This window comes from Phascolarctos cinereus, unplaced genomic scaffold (assembly GCF_003287225.1).
Source record: "Phascolarctos cinereus isolate Bilbo 61053 unplaced genomic scaffold, phaCin_HiC Scaffold_5;HRSCAF=322, whole genome shotgun sequence".
NCBI lineage: Eukaryota > Metazoa > Chordata > Mammalia > Diprotodontia > Phascolarctidae > Phascolarctos > Phascolarctos cinereus.
Window position 1 is genome coordinate 97,854,879 of NW_027555958.1, and position 19,620 is coordinate 97,874,498.

Genomic DNA, 19,620 nt, shown 5'->3' on the forward strand with positions numbered 1-19,620 from the left:
AAAACTAACTGCTTTTGATGCAAATTTTTCTAAAATGGACTATATAATTCCCTAACAGGATACATAAACTTCAACACACAATACACTGGACCTAATTTACTGATGAGACAAGGCAATTGCTATGACTAAATGTTATATTACAATATAATTCAGGAAATATTGAAAGGGTTAGTGTTGTTCACCCCTATAATAAAGTGGTCACACATTCTAGTTTACTACTTTCATGTTTGCTTTAAGTGTCTAACCCCAATCCGTTGCTGCTTTTAGGAGAATATGAAGGTTGCCAGACAACTAGGTTAGTAAATATAATTTACATATATGGGTTCAAGTCTCAAATCCCCTATTTACAATTTGTGTAACCTTAGAAAAGGACTATAACCTATCTAGGCCTCAGTTTCCTAATCTGTCAAGTATGGGGACTGGACTTTTCTAAAGTTCCTTAAGTGTGAAATCTATGATACTATAATTCTGTTTTCCTCAATAGCAAGTGTTTTATAAAAGAGGAGAGTATTAAAATTTATAGACCTGAATCATACTTTTCCTTCCTTCTTGTCTTAATTAACTCCCGTATTAAGAGTAAAATGGCCAAAATGAAAAGAGCTTGTAACAATCAAGAATTAATCATATAAGCTGTATAAACCAGGGCATCTCTTAAATCTGGATTCTATTCCAAAATGGGCTTTCATTAAACCTATCACAATTTTAACATTACAGTTAATTAGTAGCTACAGATGGTTCACAGTGAGGTGCACAGTGCTCATAGTGGGTGCTTAATAAATGTGTATTGGATTGGGCTCATATTTTATGTAAGTGCCCTAGTAATATTAAGCAAAATTTTAATCTGCTTAGCAACAATGTTATAATTTGCTTACTTTTTAAAAAATGTAACAGTATTTTGGAATAATTTGGGAAATTTAAAAATTATTATTAAATCCTAAGAATACTGAATTTATAATTTTTAAATTTTAATTTGGAAATACATGCAGATAAGTGGTCTGCATATACACCCATGTATGCACACATTAATTATAGATGCATGACTATAATTATGATCATGTAAAAATATAAGTGAATGAACATGATTAAGTTCTTATATTCATCAAATAAAGGACACAGAAGAGCATCTTATTAATTTCTAAAAAAATTCAGAGAAAAACCTCCCAGCTGAGGGGTCTTCACAGCAAGCACAGACGAGTAGTAGAAGCTAATGATGGCTTGAGAGGGAGGCACTAGGAAGTAAACAAAAGTTACTAGCTTCACCTCAGAAAAAGACAACACCAGAGTCATGCTCTGTTGGTTCCTAGATTTACATACTGAAACACAGGGTGCTACAGAAATTACTGTTGGCTAAATAAAAGTGAGAGTGCTTTTTCAGAAACAGTAATGAACCAAGTAATAGTTGCAAGCTCTTAAGCCAAAGAAAAGTTAAGTTGGATAGGAAATAAAACTTCAATTACACTGCTTTAACTTCCTCTAGATTTTAGCTTATCTTTTTCATGTAACCTATTCATATTTACAGACACAAAAGATTATCTACCCTGATTTTTAACCTTTACAAAAACAAATCTCATAATAAATGCAAATAACTTTGCCCTAAATCTTAGTTGGTGGAACATTCATTTTAAGTACTATCCAACAAAATTTTCAAACTCCAAAAGAATTTGGAAAATCCTTAGGAATTTATCATACAGACAGCTAATCTGTATTAATTTGAATAATCTACTGTTCAAGAAAACTTGATTCCATACTAGTGAATGCAAATTTAAAAGTCTTAGTATTATTATGAAAATAGTTTTGACCTCATGGACCCCCTAAAAGGGTCTGATCCCTGAACTAGACTTTGTGAACCAATGCTCTAGACTAAACAGATTTACCAAACAGTTTTTGTCTTTCATGGTTCTATCCTTCAACAGAAGAGACCTAAACAGTATCACATAAAAGATTTGGGTAAATGAATAGGTTGCTATTTAAGAAAAGAGGATCAGGGCAGCTAGATGTCGCAGTGGACAAAGCTCCATGGAGTCAGGGGGATCTGAGTTCAAATTCAGCCTCAGACCCTTGACATTACTAGCTGTGTGACCCTGGGCAAGTCACTAAACCCCAATTACCTCACCAAAAACAAACAAACAGAAAAAAGAAAGGAGGATCAAGGCTGTTAGGGTTGAATGGAGAATAAATAACCAAGATTTAAGAATTTCTTTGGGATTTTTTAAGTACTCCAAAGCAAAGACTTACCTAATTAAAAAGCTATATTGAAAATAACTTCTTAAGATGTTTATAATCCTTAACAAAAGCAATCATTGAATTTTAAACAACAACTATAATCTTATGATACAGTCAAAGCTCATTTATTCCAACTGACTACATAAATTGAAAATCTGTGATAATTAGGAAAAGGTAACTAGTCTGACTGGTTTGATTAACTTTAGTGTTAACTATTAGAAATTTTCTGCTAAGAAAACCAATAATGTAAAAATACAGGAAATTGTTTTTCTATTAAGGTAACAGTTTTTAAGCCCCTAAGAAGAAACAATGAACATATTTTTAGAAATGTAACTGCAACATAAAAAAAAAGCAGACATCAGAATTCTTTAGTCTGGTGCTTTGACATTTCAGCTACAAATCACTCTCTTCTAGTCATCAAAGTAATACCTTTCTGGGTTAACACTGCTTAGTTTGAAACTGCATTTCTCTAAAAACATTTGTAAATGTAGTCTTTTCACTACATAAGGATAAACCCTTCTCTATTGCTCAATTTTCCCTCACACATCCTCAATAAATCTACATGGTTAGGTTTTACTGTCTAGTCTTCACATTTAGGCAATGAGGTCAAACATTAGTCTCTAAAGCCACTAAGCAGATTTTTTCAAATTTTAAAAAGTATTCAATTCTAAAATAAAATGTAAGGATACAAGAAAAATTTCATTTAAAATTATACATTTTGACATAAATCTGTCAAGTTGCATGATGAACACTACATACCCTAGAAGTTTAATTAAGAAAGCAATTTATAGTAGTAAAATTCTAAAAACAGAAAATTGGAGAAAAACATATTTTCAACATGACAGGAAAAGCAAACCTATTTTTCCTTTCATGGAGATAAAGCCTGGACCTGATACTTCATTAGTATAGAAAAGTCAGGATGAGACCTCCTTTTACTAATACAAGAAGGCGCCTTCTCTGCACCTTAGTCTTAGAGAATTGCCTAGAACGCTAAAAGGTTAAATGACTTGCTCAGGGTCACAGAGCCATTAGATGTCAGAGGCAGGAGTTAGGTTTTCCTGGTTCCTCAACTAGCTACTTCTCTATCTTTTATACCATAATGCCTCAATTTTTTTTCCCTGATATTCTCAGTAATTGAATTTTTCCTTTAATCTTTAAGGAGATGTTAGCCACATTCCATTTTTATGATTCCAGTGAGCTTTAGCAATGTCACACCATCTTAAAGACAATTTTCTTCCCCCATATAGAAAAAAAATTCTCAAAATTCTCAACATTAAAAACTATATTTCCTCCCTGTACTAATAAACATTTTCAAATACTGCCCATAGAATACATAATCAAAAGCTCTACATATGATCTATATTTACTCAAAGTGTGAACTGATCAGAGATAAATACCTAGAAAGATAATTTTTTTTTAAAGTGAAAGGAAATCAAATGCATGGCAACTTAATTCCTTCCCTTCACACTCAAAGTGACCAATTATACTACCTCAAAATCAATTAGCCCTACTGCTTTTATTTGTTGTTCATTCATTCAGTCATGTTTGACTCTTTGTGATCCCACGGATCACAGCATGCCAGGCCCTTCTATCCTCCACTATCTCACCAAGCTCACGTTCACTGCTTCCATGACAACATCCATCCTTTTCATCCTCTGCTGTCCCTTTCCTTTTGCCTTCAATCTTTCCCAACATCAGGGTCTTTTGCAAGGAGTCCTGTCTTTTCATTATGCAGCCAAAAAAAAAAAAAGCAGCTTCAGTATCTGTCCTTCCAATGAGCAATCTAAGTTAATTTATTTAACTATTAACTGATTCGATCTCCTTGCTGTCCAAGGGACTCTCAAGTCTTCTCCAGCACCAAAACTTTAAAGTGCTGACTGCAGCAGTTTTCCTTATAGTCCAACTCTTAAAGCCATACATTTACTGTTGGAAAAACCACAGCTTTGATTATACTGACCTTTCTTGGCAAGGTGATGTCTCTGCTTCTTAGCATGCAAGTCCAGATTTGCCACAGCTTTCCTTTCAAGAAGCAAGCGTCTTTTAATTTCATGGCTACAGTCGCCATCTGCAGTGATCACTGTGCCCAAGAATATAAAATCTGACACTGCTTCCATTTCTTCTTCCTCTATTTTCCAGGAAGTAATGAGATAAGTTGCCATGATCTTAAGTTTTTTCTAGCCCTACTGCTAGGGCATGACAATGCTAAAGCTAATATCAGAGATTCAATCCCTTTATGAAGGGATTAATTTCCCTCCATTACCTAACTTTGGTAAGTCTAAGTCTGCAACATCTCCTCCTCCTCTCTATCTCAATGCCTAAAAACAATCATTCACTACCAAACACCTGTAGTAAAAAGACCAGCAGTCTCCCTACTGCCAATATCAAGGAATTTAAAGGTTGGAAGGAACCTTAAAGACAATTTAGTTCAACCCATACCTGAAAAATAATTCTTCTAAAATATATTCAACAAGTAGTCACTCACACTTTCCTTGAGAACTCCAATAAATAGGAAGTCAGTATCTCTTAGGGTAGTCATTCGACTTTGGGATAGCTTTAATTAACCTAAACTAAACCAAAATTTGTTTCTTTGCAACTTCTGCCTAACGTTCTTAGTTCTCTGCTCACTTTTTTTTAAAAAGTGAGGCCTTTAAAATTTGAAGCACCTATGAGATCCCCACTAAGTCTCATTTCTGGGCTAAACACCCTCAGTTTCTTCAAGTGATATGGTAGGGCAAGAACTCAAATCCCTCAACCATTATAGCTATCTCTCTCTGGACACTCTCCAGCTAATCAAAGTCCTTCCAAAATGTAGCACCCAGAACCAAACACAATAATACTCCAGATATAATCGATGATCACCTCAAATCTATCCTTCATATTGACAACAGAAAAACTTCTCATAGATGAGGTCACACTGGTCTTCTGATCAATAAATGTCAATGGATCCATGTTGCCAACCAAGCTCAAACTCCTTGTCCTGGCATTCAGAATCAGTCAGTAAATATATATTTATTATGCACCATGCAAATGGTGCTTTGCAACAACATGCAAATAAATATGTGCAAACTACGTACAGTATAAATTGGGGGAAAAAAATCAACAGAGAAAAGGCTCTTTAATTAAAAGATATCAGAAAAGACTTTCTATAAAAGGTAGGATTTTAGCTTGAAGAAAGCCAGTAGGCAGAGATGAGGAGGGAGAGCTTTCCAGGCAAGTGAAATGCCCAGAGCATAGAAACAAAGTGCCTTGCTGGAGGAACAGTAGAGACCAGTCTTGCTAAATAGAAGAGTACATTGAGAGGGAGGTGGGGGTGATGTAAGGGCAGGGCAGCATGCAGCTTATAAAGGCCCTTGAATGCCAAACAGAGAATTTTTATATTTGAACCTTGAGATGATAGGGAGACACTGCAGTTTGGGGGGAAGAAGGGTGCCTGGAAGATCACCTTGACAGCCGAAGGGAGGATGGACTTTAATAGGGAAAGATTTGTAGCAGGCAGACCAACCAGAAGGCTGTTGGAAAAGTCCAGGGATGTGGTGATAAGAGACTACACTAGGATGGTGGCAGTGACGAAGCAAAGAAGGAGGCACATAGGAGAGATGTTGCAAAGGTGAAATCAACAGGCATTGGCAGTGGGTGACAGTAAGTGAAGAAATGAAGATGATACCTATGTTTTGAGATTGAGGAAATGGAAGGATGGTGCAGCCTCAACAGTAATATAGAAGTTAAGTAGAGGAAGGTATTGGGGGGGAAATAATGAGCCCTGTTTCGGATATATCATTTAAGACATCTATGGAACATCGAGTTGGAGATAAGTCTAATAGGCAACTGGAGATATGAGACTAGAAGTCAGCACAGAGTTTGGGACTAAACACGTAGATTGAGAAACAGCATCATAGATAGATAACTGAATCCATGGGAACTAACAAGATCACCAAGTGAAATAGTATAAAAGGAGAAGAAGAGGGCACAGACCGTAGCCCTGAGGAACATTCATGGTTAGTGGGCATCACCTGGATGAAGATCCCACAGAGGAAACTGATATAGAGCATTCAGACAAGTAGGAAGTGAACCAGAAGAGTAATGTCATGAAAACTTAAGAGGGAAGAAAGGATCAAGAAGAGAGTGATCAACAGTATCAAAGGCTACAGAGACATCAAGAGGAATGAAGTGTGAGAAAAGGCCACAAGATTTGGTAACTAAGGGACTGATAGTAACTTTGAAGACAGCAGGTTAGGTTGAATTATAAGGTTAGAAGCCAGATTAGAATAAAGAAAATGATAAGAAGAAAGGCCCTCCACAACCAGGTACCACCCACTTTTCCTGTCTTGTATTATCTTCCTCTCATCAAAACATTCTCCACTCTAGCCAAACTATAGTGTTCTCTGTACCACTCACCCTCCAGCACTCCTATTATCTAGCCTTCAACGCCACTGCTCACACTGTTCATGCCTCCTCCCTTTTCACCTAGTCATCCTTTAAAACTCACCATGAAAGCCAGATCTTTCACAAAGCATTTCCTGATCCCCACCCCCATCCTCATTCAATTTCACAGAGCACATGGTCTACAAAACTACAAAGTTCCACCAGGACAAAGACCAAGGCTTATCTAAATTTTGTATCTCTACCAGCATTCAACAGTTACCTGTACACAGTAATCACTGGATGACTGATTACAGTTCCTCCCATCCAAAACTGGGCAAAATAATGTGGATGGATTACTGAAAAACCGTTAGTATTACTGGAAACAGTATTCAATAAATTATCAGCACTATTGTAAGAGAAGGAACAACATATTATAAACTTAATCTATTACAATAATCTCTACTAGTGAATCCATACTTTGCACTGAAATTTTTTTCACAAGTTTTGCTGTAGAAAGTACCATGTTAAAAATCAAAATTTCAGTCTGTGAGGCATAGAGACTCCATGAATAATAATAACAGTATTTATATAGCATTTTGTTTTGCAATGCCCTTTATATATGTTAACTTACTTGATGCTCACAACAACTCTATAAGGCAGGTGCTATTATTATTCTCATTTTAAAGATGAGGAAACTGAGGTAAACAGGATTAAGTGACTTGCCTAGGATCACACAGCTAGAGTGTGAGGCCTGATTTTAACTCAAATGAGTCGTCCTGACTCCAGACCTACTGCTCTAACATCTAGCTGCCCTGTTCTCATTTGCAAAGGAGGGTTATTGTGAGGATTACATTAAATATATTCAAAAACCTTTTTTTAAAAAGTACAAAGACTATACAAATGTAAGGTGTTTGTTTTACATAGGAAATTAGCCAACATGAAAGATACTTTTTAAACATTTGAAAAATGAGATACTTAGACTCTTAAGGTATTTGCTGTAGAAAAGTATTTATGAATGAACAAATTTTACATTTGTCAAAACAAGGGCAGAAATAACTTGTTACCATTGTTATGCTTGTTATTATGACTCATATGGTGATCCTGATCATTGAACCAATATCACCACTGATAATAATACTATAGATGCCTTATTACAGTCAATAAGGTCAGATTAAATAAGATCACGATGAAATCAAAGGGACTGTTAACATTTTAAGACATTTTGGAGTTCATGCTGATATTGTGTCATATCAAACACCATTTCAATAAGTGAGCAACTGACTAAGAGCTGAATATATTTGGAAACACTGGGATCATTCAATTAAATATTACATGGATACCATGTAATCCTAGTATATAAAGGTAATATCAGATGTAGATAATACCCCAAAATTTCAGCCTTCACATTCAAACTGGAGTTTAAAAAATCAGTTACTAAGATTCACCTCAAATATAATAAAAACAGTATTTTCAAGGTTTGTTTTTAGCCAGTCCTGGACCTATGATTTCATCTGAGTGGGGAAACTCTCAGTGTGAAAACTTCCTCCGCCAAAGCAAATGGGTGACACACCCATAACTTTAAGTACCTGATGCACTGAGAAGTAATTTGCCTATCACCCCACAGCTAGTGTCTAAAGACTTGAATCCATATCCAGCCTTCTATCCACTATGCCATTTGGCCTTTTTTTAAAGGTTAGCATGCTGATCAAATTCCTTGATACATTTGGAGAAACTAAAACAATCTTTAAACCACACTAAAAATTAACCTAGTACTTCATTCTTCCAAATTCCTAAATTTGAAGCCCACCTTAACACTTGGATACAGAATTACCCTCATTTATTAACAATATCTAGCATTTACATGAGACTTCAAGGTTTCTAAGTGCTACATGTTATTTTATTTGCCCTTAATTTCACATATTAATTGGAAATATCACTCTCATCATTCATAAATACAAAACATATCCTGAAGCAATAATTTTATATGAATGTGAGGCTTCAGAAATAACAATTATAACCATTTCTTAATATACAAGATGACTATAAAGTATAACTTTGTATAATTTACCCTTTTCCATTGACCTCTGTCTTAAAGCAAAACAGTGTTCCCACACTCACATCTAGTATACCCAGTCCCAAAAAAGGGACATGATAGGCAGACTGGAGGTAGAAATATAGGTTGTTAATATACGTAGCAGACAGAGAGATTTATACCAACACAAGAGAGTAGAATAACGCCATCAGCACCAAACAATGAAATATCCTCTATCCTATATTAGAGTTCTTGCTTGACAATCACACTGGCTCTAGAGTACTCATTAACTCCACACAATCCTAGAAAATAAGGGTGAAAGGGAACTCAAACTCAAGGAGTATTATGATCTCCCTTTTCAACCAAATATTAAAATTAAGAATTAGTAAAGCAAAGAATGAATTTGTATTGTGTGAATCTGAGAACTCCTTAAAATTCTATAATTCCATGTTTTCAAGTGATACACCAAATTCATTCCCTAAGTTTAAAATTAGGTAATAAAATTGCCATGTGTCACAGAAAATCTATGATCATTCCCATGCAAATTTTGTAAAAAATAAATTAGAATGATCAAAAACAAAGCTAACAATAAAAATAACAAATGTAATCACAATAGTTTGGTATCAATGAAAATTTTAATTAAACCTCTTCCTATACGAAAATGACAATTTATTGCTATTTTTCTCATAAGCATGCCTCATTATAATACTTCTGGTACAATCTGCTTTTCTGTAATTTAAAAAAAAAATCAATACTTCAAACAAGTCTTTAAAGAAAACAGGAGGGGCAGCTAGGTGGCGCAGTGGATAAAGCACCAACCCTGGATTCAGGAGGACCTGAGTTCAAATCTGCCCCCAGACACATAACACTAGCTGTGTGACCCTGGGCAAGCCACTTAACCCCATTGCCTAGCCAAAAAAAGAAAACAGGAAAGGGACAATTTTAGGATTTATAAACATTTCCCCATCTCTTCACTGGATTTTTAAACAGTTTTACCAGTACTGGATAAATGTAATACTGAAATTAACTTCATGACATCTTTGCATGTTTTCACAAAAGATGAGACGTATATTAATACTGAATGCCAAACAATTAAATGATCAGTAAAGCTATGTTATGGAACAGAATGCAAGCAGACAGAATAAATATTTACAGGCATTCACATATCACTATTAAGTAGCAATACTCTTCCTATACTTAGCCCATTTTTAAAAAAAGAAATTACACAACAAATTCCTGAACATTCTCCCCTCAACTTGTTACATTCAAGTGATAAAAGTTATAGTCTTCCATTTCCCAACTACGGCCCATATAAGTAAAGTACCATCTTACTACTAGTTCTAAACCCAACATTTTCCATATGGTCTGCCTTATGTGGGTTGCATTGGTCTTACTATGCTTCTCGTGTCCATGCTGCTGGAAAAAGCAGTCTGTACAAGCAGGAGTAGAGGCACAATCCTGAGAGAGAGGAGCAGAGAGAGATGTTGAGAAAATAAACCTACAAAATGACCTCACCTAGGAGTTCAGGGGGCTCAGCCAAAGTTCAAGGCCACAGTCATATGAGCTAGAAATAAACCTAATGGCAGTAAAACTAGCTCTACAAAGACACATCTAAAATTGTAAAAAGCAGTATCGTCACTCATTCTTAACCAATATAGAGGTCTTTCCCTTAACCACCCCACCCCAGAAACTAAAACTAGGACTAATCTGGAACAATTAGTGCACGGTATAGTTAATCAAATATTCTGGTAAGAAATTACCATGTGCCATATCTGCATTACCATTTTTTAGAATTTTATAATGCAATAAAATACATTTAATATTAATTACAAAACACAATTTAATCTTTCTTTCAGGATTAAGATAGCATTTAAGGATCTTACAGTACTTCTGTATCTTTATCTAACATTAATTATTTTATTGTAAACGGAGATATGGTGGCAGAATTGATAAAGTATTTCTGGTTGAAGGAACGTTATAAATAAAAAGTTTTTACTCCACCTAAATGTTATGCTGGGGGGAAAAACAACTAAAGAAAAAGTTCTGATCAAGAAAAGAATAATGTATTAATATTTGTAATACAATAAAATCCTGTTCTGTGAAACCACTGATGAAATGGAATTTATATAGTCTAATTTCAGAAAAGGAAAATTAACTATCTAACCTCAGGAATTCTTTCCTATTGAACATCATGAATTTTTTTAACTTCCAGTTTCTCTACACCATTCTTCATCTAGTATACCGTTCAATAAAAATCAGAATGACTAAGATGATATAGAATTCACAATCAAAGTAATAACAAAGAATATTTCGCAATCAAAGAGTTTTATGATTAGAAGGAAGACTGTCTAATTCAATTTCTCATTGTGCAGATGAGTATACTGAGGCCCAAAGAGAAACTGTGACTTAAGTTACAGAGCTAGGATTGAACTATGGATTCCTGACCGCAAACATAATTCTTCTTAGACTGCACTACTACTTAAAACATTTTTTAAAAAAGAGTTTCTGTTTCACCTTCAGTAAAACAAGAAAATCCATACACTGGAATCATTCCATTCCCATATCATTTTAATAAACAAGACAAGAAAAAAAGGTGGTGGACAAGCTGTAGTCTCATAAACCACCATGAAAGTAAGGAAAAATGAAATATAATTTCAAAATTTCAGTACTTCTCTGAATTTTCTTTATATATGCCACTTTAATATATAAACTATACATAAATTTCATGTTCCCTTGCAGTAATTTCATTGACGTTGCCCCTTTTTTTTCTATCAATTCATCTCATATCTATTACCTCCCCCCAAAGCCAGATGTAGATGCTGTGGGGCTCTGGAAAAATACCCAAATTCAAGTCATAGTGCAGATTCTGTTTATGGAATTGGAGATAGGTTATACTTTGGGGCTAGCTGTGAAGATACAGACAGCAGAACAGTGGGAAGTGCAATGGAAATATCATATGGCATGCCGGTTCTGGAGTCTTTAGCCCTTAGAAGTAACTATGCTACTAAGTTGTTTTGCTAACTTAAAGGTCCTAGAAGAAATAATCTGGGAGCTCAGTGAATCCAAAGAGCCTGGAAGATCATTAGATTGTAACATTCTGATTAAAACAAATGTGTGGGAGTCTCTGTGTATGTGTATATGTGTGTGTATATACATATGTGTGTATATATACATACATACACATATATACACACACACACATATAAAAAACACCCAACTTCCAGATTCTTCTAAAATGCTTCCTATCTTATGGAAACTCAATTAATTTCACACCTCAACTAAAACCGTACAATTCAGTATACTCAAAGCAGTGAGAGAAATGAGGGACAAATAAAAACAGCAAAAGACACATAACTAGATGAAATTGAGCACATGCTATCTTAGAAATCCTCCTGGGAACAAAAATTCAACAACTAGCTAGCTTAAAACTCTAATATTTGAGGAAGTCAAGGCCCTAAATCTACCCAACCCACTGAATTAGTATTATTTCATTTTGCATGTTTTTAACGTATAAGTTTAAATAGCCAAAGTTGTTTCACACATACAAGTGTTCTCCCACAAGCCTAAGAAATGAAAGGCAAAGATCATGCCCTTTTCTTTTACTTTCCTATCACAATAAGAAACACCCAGTTAGTACTACCACATAGTGTGTGGGTATATACATATACGTATGCACATACATGTGTATACATATATATACATACATGCTGTACATATATGTATATATACACACATATAGCCATATTATATCATCAGCAATCAAGGAGGGTCTTCAGAAACATAAAATCAAGTGGTCCTATATGTGAAACACCTTTTAACAAAAAGCTTGGCCCCCAGACGATTTCCTCATCCCAATGCAAGAACAATAACCTCCCCTAAACACACAGACACATACACACACAGACACAGACAGGATAGTGGACTGCAGAAATCATGTTGCCCACAGACTTACCTAAAGCATTCTGACCCTACCTCATAGCAACCTGGGAGAGAGGATTAGGGAGTCCTTTACGAGATGGGAAGTAGTAATTAGAAACTTTAATTTAGCTCAAAGCTAGCTAGCATCATAGGCAATGATGGATCAAATGTAGGGCCTCAATCCCATTTAAATTCGAGATAAACAGAAGGGGTTTACCAAGTGGCTCAAAATAAGAATGGATATTCTATCATCAGTTGTGTTATTAGTAGTTTACTCTCCTTATTCCAAATGAAAGAGTGCTAGTAGTCTGTCAGCCACTGAAAAAGTTGGGAAGGAACTATTTTCTATTTTTAACAACTATTTTCTATTTTTAACTTTCATTTTATTTCATCTACAGGACCAGAAGTTCAAAATAACTATCAATGTTACATGCCAGTCAATAGCTAAACATAAAATTCTGACCCCTAAGTTTCTGTACCTTAACACTGCACTCAACTACATTTCTTTCACCAAAACTTGACTGAGGCCATAAAATTTAGTAGGTTAAAGAAAACTTCTAAAGGTCTCAGTTTAAAGGAAAACTCCCAATAAACAGATGTCTTCCAAAGTGACATTTTTTAAATTTATAATTTTTAAAAATAAAACTAAAGGAAAATGTTAATTATTGAGTAATTATCACTACCTGACATTCTTTAAAAAATTCAGTGAATGACATGACAAATTTTATTTTACAGTGAAACATATATGTCAAGAAAAGCTGACAGAAACTGCATTCAGATTCGAGGCATAACAGCAGCATTTCAAATTTGTAATATTTCCTCAACTCTGGAGGCTGATCAATTTTTATTCTTAATTTTAAAATTCAGCCAGATTCAATTTTATCTTATTTTCAAACAGAAAGCAAAAATTAAAATATTTTGTTACAAAATAACTACACATAGATTGTGTAAGATGCTTTGAACTCCTTGAAAGAAAAGTTCTAGAAATCAAATATCTTGTTGCTATTTTACTGCTACACTGAAAACTTATGATATCTCTATATAACTGTGTCCTTTAATAATGTTCTAAATTTCTGACTTATCCTTTTTCGGAATACAAACAATTTGGTTAAATTTATTATGTAAAGGAACCCACAACCTGTATAACTGTCACTTAAATGTTCTGGGGGCACAAATTGGCAATCCCCCCACACCTAAGGATATACTGCATTGTCATATTTGGGTAAAAATAAGTTAAAGGGTTTCAGTAAGTTTTTTCCCCCATTCTTAAAATAATATTTCGTGTTCTAAACACTAATGAAAAACTGTTTAAAGTTACTGTTTCTTTATGCAAGGTATGTTAAAATATTAATAAATATTAATAGTATATAGTATCTGTAAAGTACTTTTCAATCTATGCTTTCAAAGCTTCTTAATAACACTACCCAGTGTCAACTACAACCTTCTAAAGGTAGTGTTCACACTAGATAGCCATGAATTTGGGAAGAAAATTCTGAAAGTGTTCTCTAATAACATTTTTCAATTCCTCTAATCAGTGAATATAAATTCTGTCATACTGTCAATTCTTGATTCAGTACCTTGCACATAGTAAGTACTTAATGAATACTTGTTGACATGAAAAAAACTCAGAGCTTTTTTTCCCCCATATAATTCCATTACACTCTGTCCTACTATGGAAAGACTGCTTCTGTAAGAGTTGTCCAAGTTCATTTTTGGCCTATTTTCCTAAATGGACAAAAAGCACATTTTCCCAGTACTAAATGGGACATTTTTTTAAAAATGCAAACAATGAAACAAACTAAAACTGTTAAGGGTCTTTTAAGTTCCTTCTTACTTAAAATATCACAGTACCATGAGTGGGCATACAGGTTACCATTAATATTATGGGAAATGTTTGCCTTACTTTAGTAAAATAACTGCTAAAATTGCATGGAGTAATAGACATTAAACCTCTTGCAAAATAAATGCCAAACTACGAAATGAAAAGTGGACAAGGTGCAATTTTCTTTAAATACACAGATCTCCTGATAAAGCACTTTGTTTTCATGTGCATATACGTAAGCCAAAGTATCCTAAGTTATGTACATATTTATCTGAAGTGGTACATTTCCTGGTATGCTGGAACAAAATGCTTGCTTTTGATTTTTTTCAAGTTTAATTATAACAAAATAATTCTTCAGGAATCTAACCAAGTCTTTCTTCAGATTAGTAGAATCAGTTAAATAGATAATGAAAATAACCCAATCCAAGTGGGCCTGCTCAGTTAACAGTCACATAACCTTTAGGTATCTTTGTATCTGAGATATCTCCTGTGAGATGCTTCTGCATTCTACCTCAGCATCCTCCTCCGTAGAAGGCACAGTGATAACACAGGCCTCTCTCACCATTTCCGTATTACTTCGTGGTGTGTGTTGGGGGGCAGGGGGGTAGAAAAGGAAGAGAAAGATGGAGGGAATTGCAGAATAACCTCTCCTCCCTATCCTCCATCCCCTCTGCTTGGTTCTCTGTCTGGGTGGCACGTTACCTAGTCAACAGCATCCCAGTAATAAACACAACGTGTAATGGGACCACAACCGATCACCACCCCCGTGGATAGATTCTTTAGCTCCTTAAAGTAACCCCCCTCGAAAGTCGGTCCCTTTATCTAGTTCGAGCCACCAAGGTCCCTGGGGCCCTGAGCCTGGTCCTCGGGAAAGGGGGAGGGGGAATTAAGAAGGAAGAGAAGAGAATGGAGGTTGGGGGTGAAGAATTAACTACTAGAAACGAACCCCGTCGGTCTTAGGGAAGCGTCGGGTAATTTGGTCTCCACTCCAAACCCAAGGACATTTAAGTGGACGCGCCAAAGCCTCCAGCCCCCAGCCCTCCAGCCCCCCATCCACATCCCCAGCCCTGGGCCCAGGCGTCCCTCCTCCCACCGAGGGCTGAGGGGGAGGGGCAGCCTAGGCACCCCCCCATTTTCCCCGCACCCCTACTGTCCGTGTCCCCACCCGCTGCCCTTCCCACAGGGTAAGGAAGTGAAAGCTGGGGTCCGGCCTGCTATACGTACTTCGCTGTTGAAGGTTTTCACGGCCTCCATGTTGTCGGTGCGAAGGCCCCAGCGCCCGGTGGCGGAAGAAGCGACGGCGGCGGCCTACAGAGAGGGGACTGGGCCAGGGGCCGCCCAGGGGAGCCGGGGACCGGTCGAAGGCGCTGCGGGCCGAAGCGGGATACGAGGGGAAGGGGGGGAGGGGGCGGGTTCCCTCAGGGACGGCGAGGCCTCGGCATGGCTGCTGGGACGAGCGGAGCTCCGGACTGGGGAACAGAAGCGCAGCCGGGGCGGGCGGGGGAGGGGCCGAGCCGCCGCGGCTCCTGCTCTTCTCCGCCCCGCGCTCGGCCTCTCTTCTCCACCCTCTGCTCCCTCCTTCTCCCCACTCTCTCCACCCCCTTCCACCACCTCCTCCTCCTCCTTCTCCGACCGGCTCCTGCTTCTCCTCCCCACCGCTCGGGACACAGGAATCAGCAAAGGGCGGCGGCGGCGGCTGCTGTAGAGGAGGAGGAAGAGGCAAAGGCGGCAGTGGCTGTGGCGGCGGCGGCGCTTGGCGGCGGCAGCTGCGGCAGCCAATATGGCGGACGCGATCTGGCAGCGCAGGTTGGAGAGCGGCAGCAGCAGCGGCGAGCGCGCCCCCTGGCGGCCGGACAGCCGCCGCCACAGAAAGGCTGGGAAGGTGGATGGAAGATGTAGGGGGGGAGGGGGTCAGGGAATCATAGATGTCTGCGCGGGTGGGCCAGAGTGTCCCGCGCTGACTGTCAGGAGGTCGCCTCCGCTGCTTCGCGAGCCTGGGAGCCGGGCAGTGGTGATCCCTGCAGGGCAATGGGCAGTACTGCAGACGTGCCCAGTTGCCCTGCACAGACAACGAAGCCTTTACTTGGTCCCTCTACAAGTGTCTCTGTAGTGGAATGGGGTTGATCTCGTTATAGTTTGTTCTTAATAATTGGGCATCTAGCATGAGAAATACCAGCTTATAAAAGGATGTGTTGCTGCCACACTCCTTCGAATCAAAGAAATCTGGGTGTGTGTGTGGGGGGGTTAGTTGGGTCTTTGTAAAATTGATTTCCTCCACCTCTGATTTATTGGGGGGAAGCAGGAATAACAGTGGTAACGAGGTATTGATCTGTTAATTCGCCGTTAATGTTTGAACTTGCTGTTGACCCTCTGCGGTCCTTTTCTGGGATGAGAACACTGGTTTCTGATGAATTACTTAATCAACAAGCATTTGCGAACCTGGGGCTGGTGACTGGGACCTGTGATTTCATTCATATAGCAAACTCGCAGATGAGAAAGAAACTCCCCCACCCGGGCAGGTCAGGTAACTTCTCAGCACCTTAGCCCTGGAGAGTAGCCTACAACAGGTCCCAGGACCCCTTTACACTCTTAAAAAATTACTGAGTACACCAAAGAGCTTTTGTTTATGTGAGGTATATATAAAAATTACCGAATTAGAAATGAAAATTGGCAATTTTTTGAAACATCTGTTTCATCTTTAAATAATATAATAAACTCATTACATGTTAATGTACATATAGTATTTTGGTGAAAAATAATTATATTACCCCAAAACTAAAATTAAATGAGAAGAGTGGCATTGTCTTACATATTTTTTTGCAAATCTCTTTAATATCTGGCTTAATAGAATTCTCTGCTTCTGTATTCAGTCTTATGAGATGTTGTTTTGGTCCGTATATATGAAGAAAACCTGGCCTCAAAATATATAGTTGGAAAATGGAAAATTATTTTAATAGGCAAATAACATCTTAGTATTATTATGAAAATAGTGTTGACCTGACCTCAGGGAACCCTAGGGGTCCTCAGATCACAGGGAGAACTGCTAGTTTAGAAAATGGATAGTTAAATGATTTGACAAATCAATGAGTGTCAGAGGTGGGTCTTGAACCCAAATATTCATGGCTCTGAGGCTGGTGCTATATCATTAGTCAAGGTAGCCTTTGAGCTGAGGATACAAAAACAAAAATGAATGAATCTAGCCCTCAATGAGCTTATATTCTAATAAGAAGACCACATGTACATATTTAAATATATACAGATTATATATGTAAGATTTGAAGACACTTCTTTTCCCTCTGGTGCCTTAACTAGATCCCTGTTCGTACTAGGTTCTGATTATTTGATTTAATACAAAAGAGTCTGCACCTAGTCAAAGCACCTGCAATCTGGTAGGTTGTTATTGTTGTTGTTGAGTCATATCTGCTCTTTGTGATCCTATTTGAGGTTTTCTTGGCAAAGATACTGGAGTGGTTTGCCATTTCCTTCTCCAGCTCATTTTACAGATGAAGAAACTAAGGCAAACAAGGTTAAGAGACTTACCCAGGGTCATACAGCTAATAAGTGTCTGAGGCCTAGTTTGAACTCGTGAAGTTGAGTCTTCCTGACTTCAGGCCTAGCACTCTGTCCACTGCACAACCTAGCTGCCTGAACAAGGTGTTACTTATACAAAATGAAAACAAGATGGTTGTGAGAGGAGCTGCAATAGGAGCAGGGAAGACTAGGAAAGGCTTCACGAAGAAGAACTGTATTTGAAGAATATGAAGAACTGCATTTACTTCTTGAAGGAAATCAATTTAAATAGAGCCTGGCCTTTGGATGAGCAAATTGATCAGGAGCCTTGAGGCTTCTAAGGCTAAACTCTAGAAACAGTTAGCAGTCAAGAGTTCAAGAGTTGGAATCAGTCCAAGTTAGGAGGCTTTGTGGAGTGTCAGTAAGTCAAAAATATTTCTTAAAGCTTACTGTGAGGGATGGGAAGTGGGGAGGGGAGTACTTTCAAAGTGTGGACTCCAGGGATGAAATGATCTTCCAGGATTCAGAGGCTTGTGGGGCATGACGGAGAAGTCCAGAGTGAAGCCTGTTGAGAAATGAAGAAGTGTAATCCCTGTAGAAAGTGAAAAAGATATTTCTTTGTCTTCTCCACCTTTCCATCAGCCATGGTACTTTAGAGCAAACCTACTTGACCAACAAGAGACGACATCCAGGTGGTGGCAGAGATATACGCTCTCCACACAGACATGGACACTGCAATGCTATGTTCAAGAAACTTCAAGGAGTTGGAACCTCTGGCAGCAAAGAAGAGAGCTTTCTATGGATTCAAAAGAGTGCTCGTCCTGGCAGTTCAGAATTGAGCTGTGGAAAGATAAATAGATGTTGGGAGCCCAACTAAGCAAATTGCCCAGCAGAGGCATTGGGTGGGGAAGAATCTACAAATACACTTCATGAGGAGAAAAGAGCATTGTAGTACCAGAATTCTGTTACCTTGGCTGAGCCAGGCCTGGAGTCAAGAAGATCTGAATTCAAATCTAGCCTCAGATACTTACTAGCTATATGATGTTGGGCAAGTCACTTAACCTCTATTTGCCTAATCCAATCCATTCATTTTCTAGATGAGGAAACTGGGACCCCAGATAACTGAGTATCTGGACTGAACTCCAGCAGCAGATATGAAAATCAGTTCAAATTGAGCCCCCTCTCGTACAGCAGATTGGTGTGTTTGCAAAACTCAAAGCCATGCTCTTCCTGGTCTTTATCACTGTCCTGACAAAGAAATGAACAGATATCACTTCATGTGAGAATGTCTTTATAAAATCCTTTTTTGGTCTTCACTTAAAAGGGCTTCACTGAATTACATGGAACACAGTTTATCTTTCCTCTACATGATGTCATATGCCAGTCAATCACAGTGATTTGCAAGCTCCACTTCACCTTCAGGGCCTCCAGAAATGTCTGTTGAACTGTACACGTGCAATTCAAAGATGACAGCTGGGATCCATAATATCCTGAGATTCATCCCTGGGCCAGTAAGGTCTCACCAGCACCTGCTAGAACCCAGATCTGTCAACTTAAGGTTCAACTTGCTGTCTATTATGAAATGGTAGCTTTTTTGTTTTCTTACAAATCATCCTTGAAAATGTGCAAAAGGAAGCAACAGTACTATTGAAAACTTGATTCACTAACTCTGTAAATTCTTGTTTAGGCAAAACATTTTTTCATTTTTTATGGTCTCTGACCATAGATACATTCCCTAGTAAAGGTTTTCTCC

At 37.7% G+C, this 19,620-nt stretch overlaps 1 protein-coding gene across 3 annotated transcripts in view; it reads right to left on the reverse strand.

The window, feature by feature from the left end:
• The window catches only part of SCAF8 (SR-related CTD associated factor 8), a 104,002-nt gene extending 88,331 nt beyond the window's left edge, over positions 1-15,671 (reverse strand). For 2 of the 3 annotated variants that reach the window (XM_020986666.2, XM_020986665.2), the window contains exon 1: positions 15,582-15,665. In XM_020986666.2, the coding sequence (XP_020842325.1) occupies positions 15,582-15,611 (30 nt within the window). In that variant the 5' untranslated portion in view covers positions 15,612-15,665. Of the gene's footprint in view, positions 1-10,011; positions 10,076-15,581 lie in introns of all 3 variants that reach the window. The other variant, XM_020986667.2, reaches the window with a different exon arrangement.
• Positions 15,672-19,620: the final 3,949 nt, after the last annotated feature.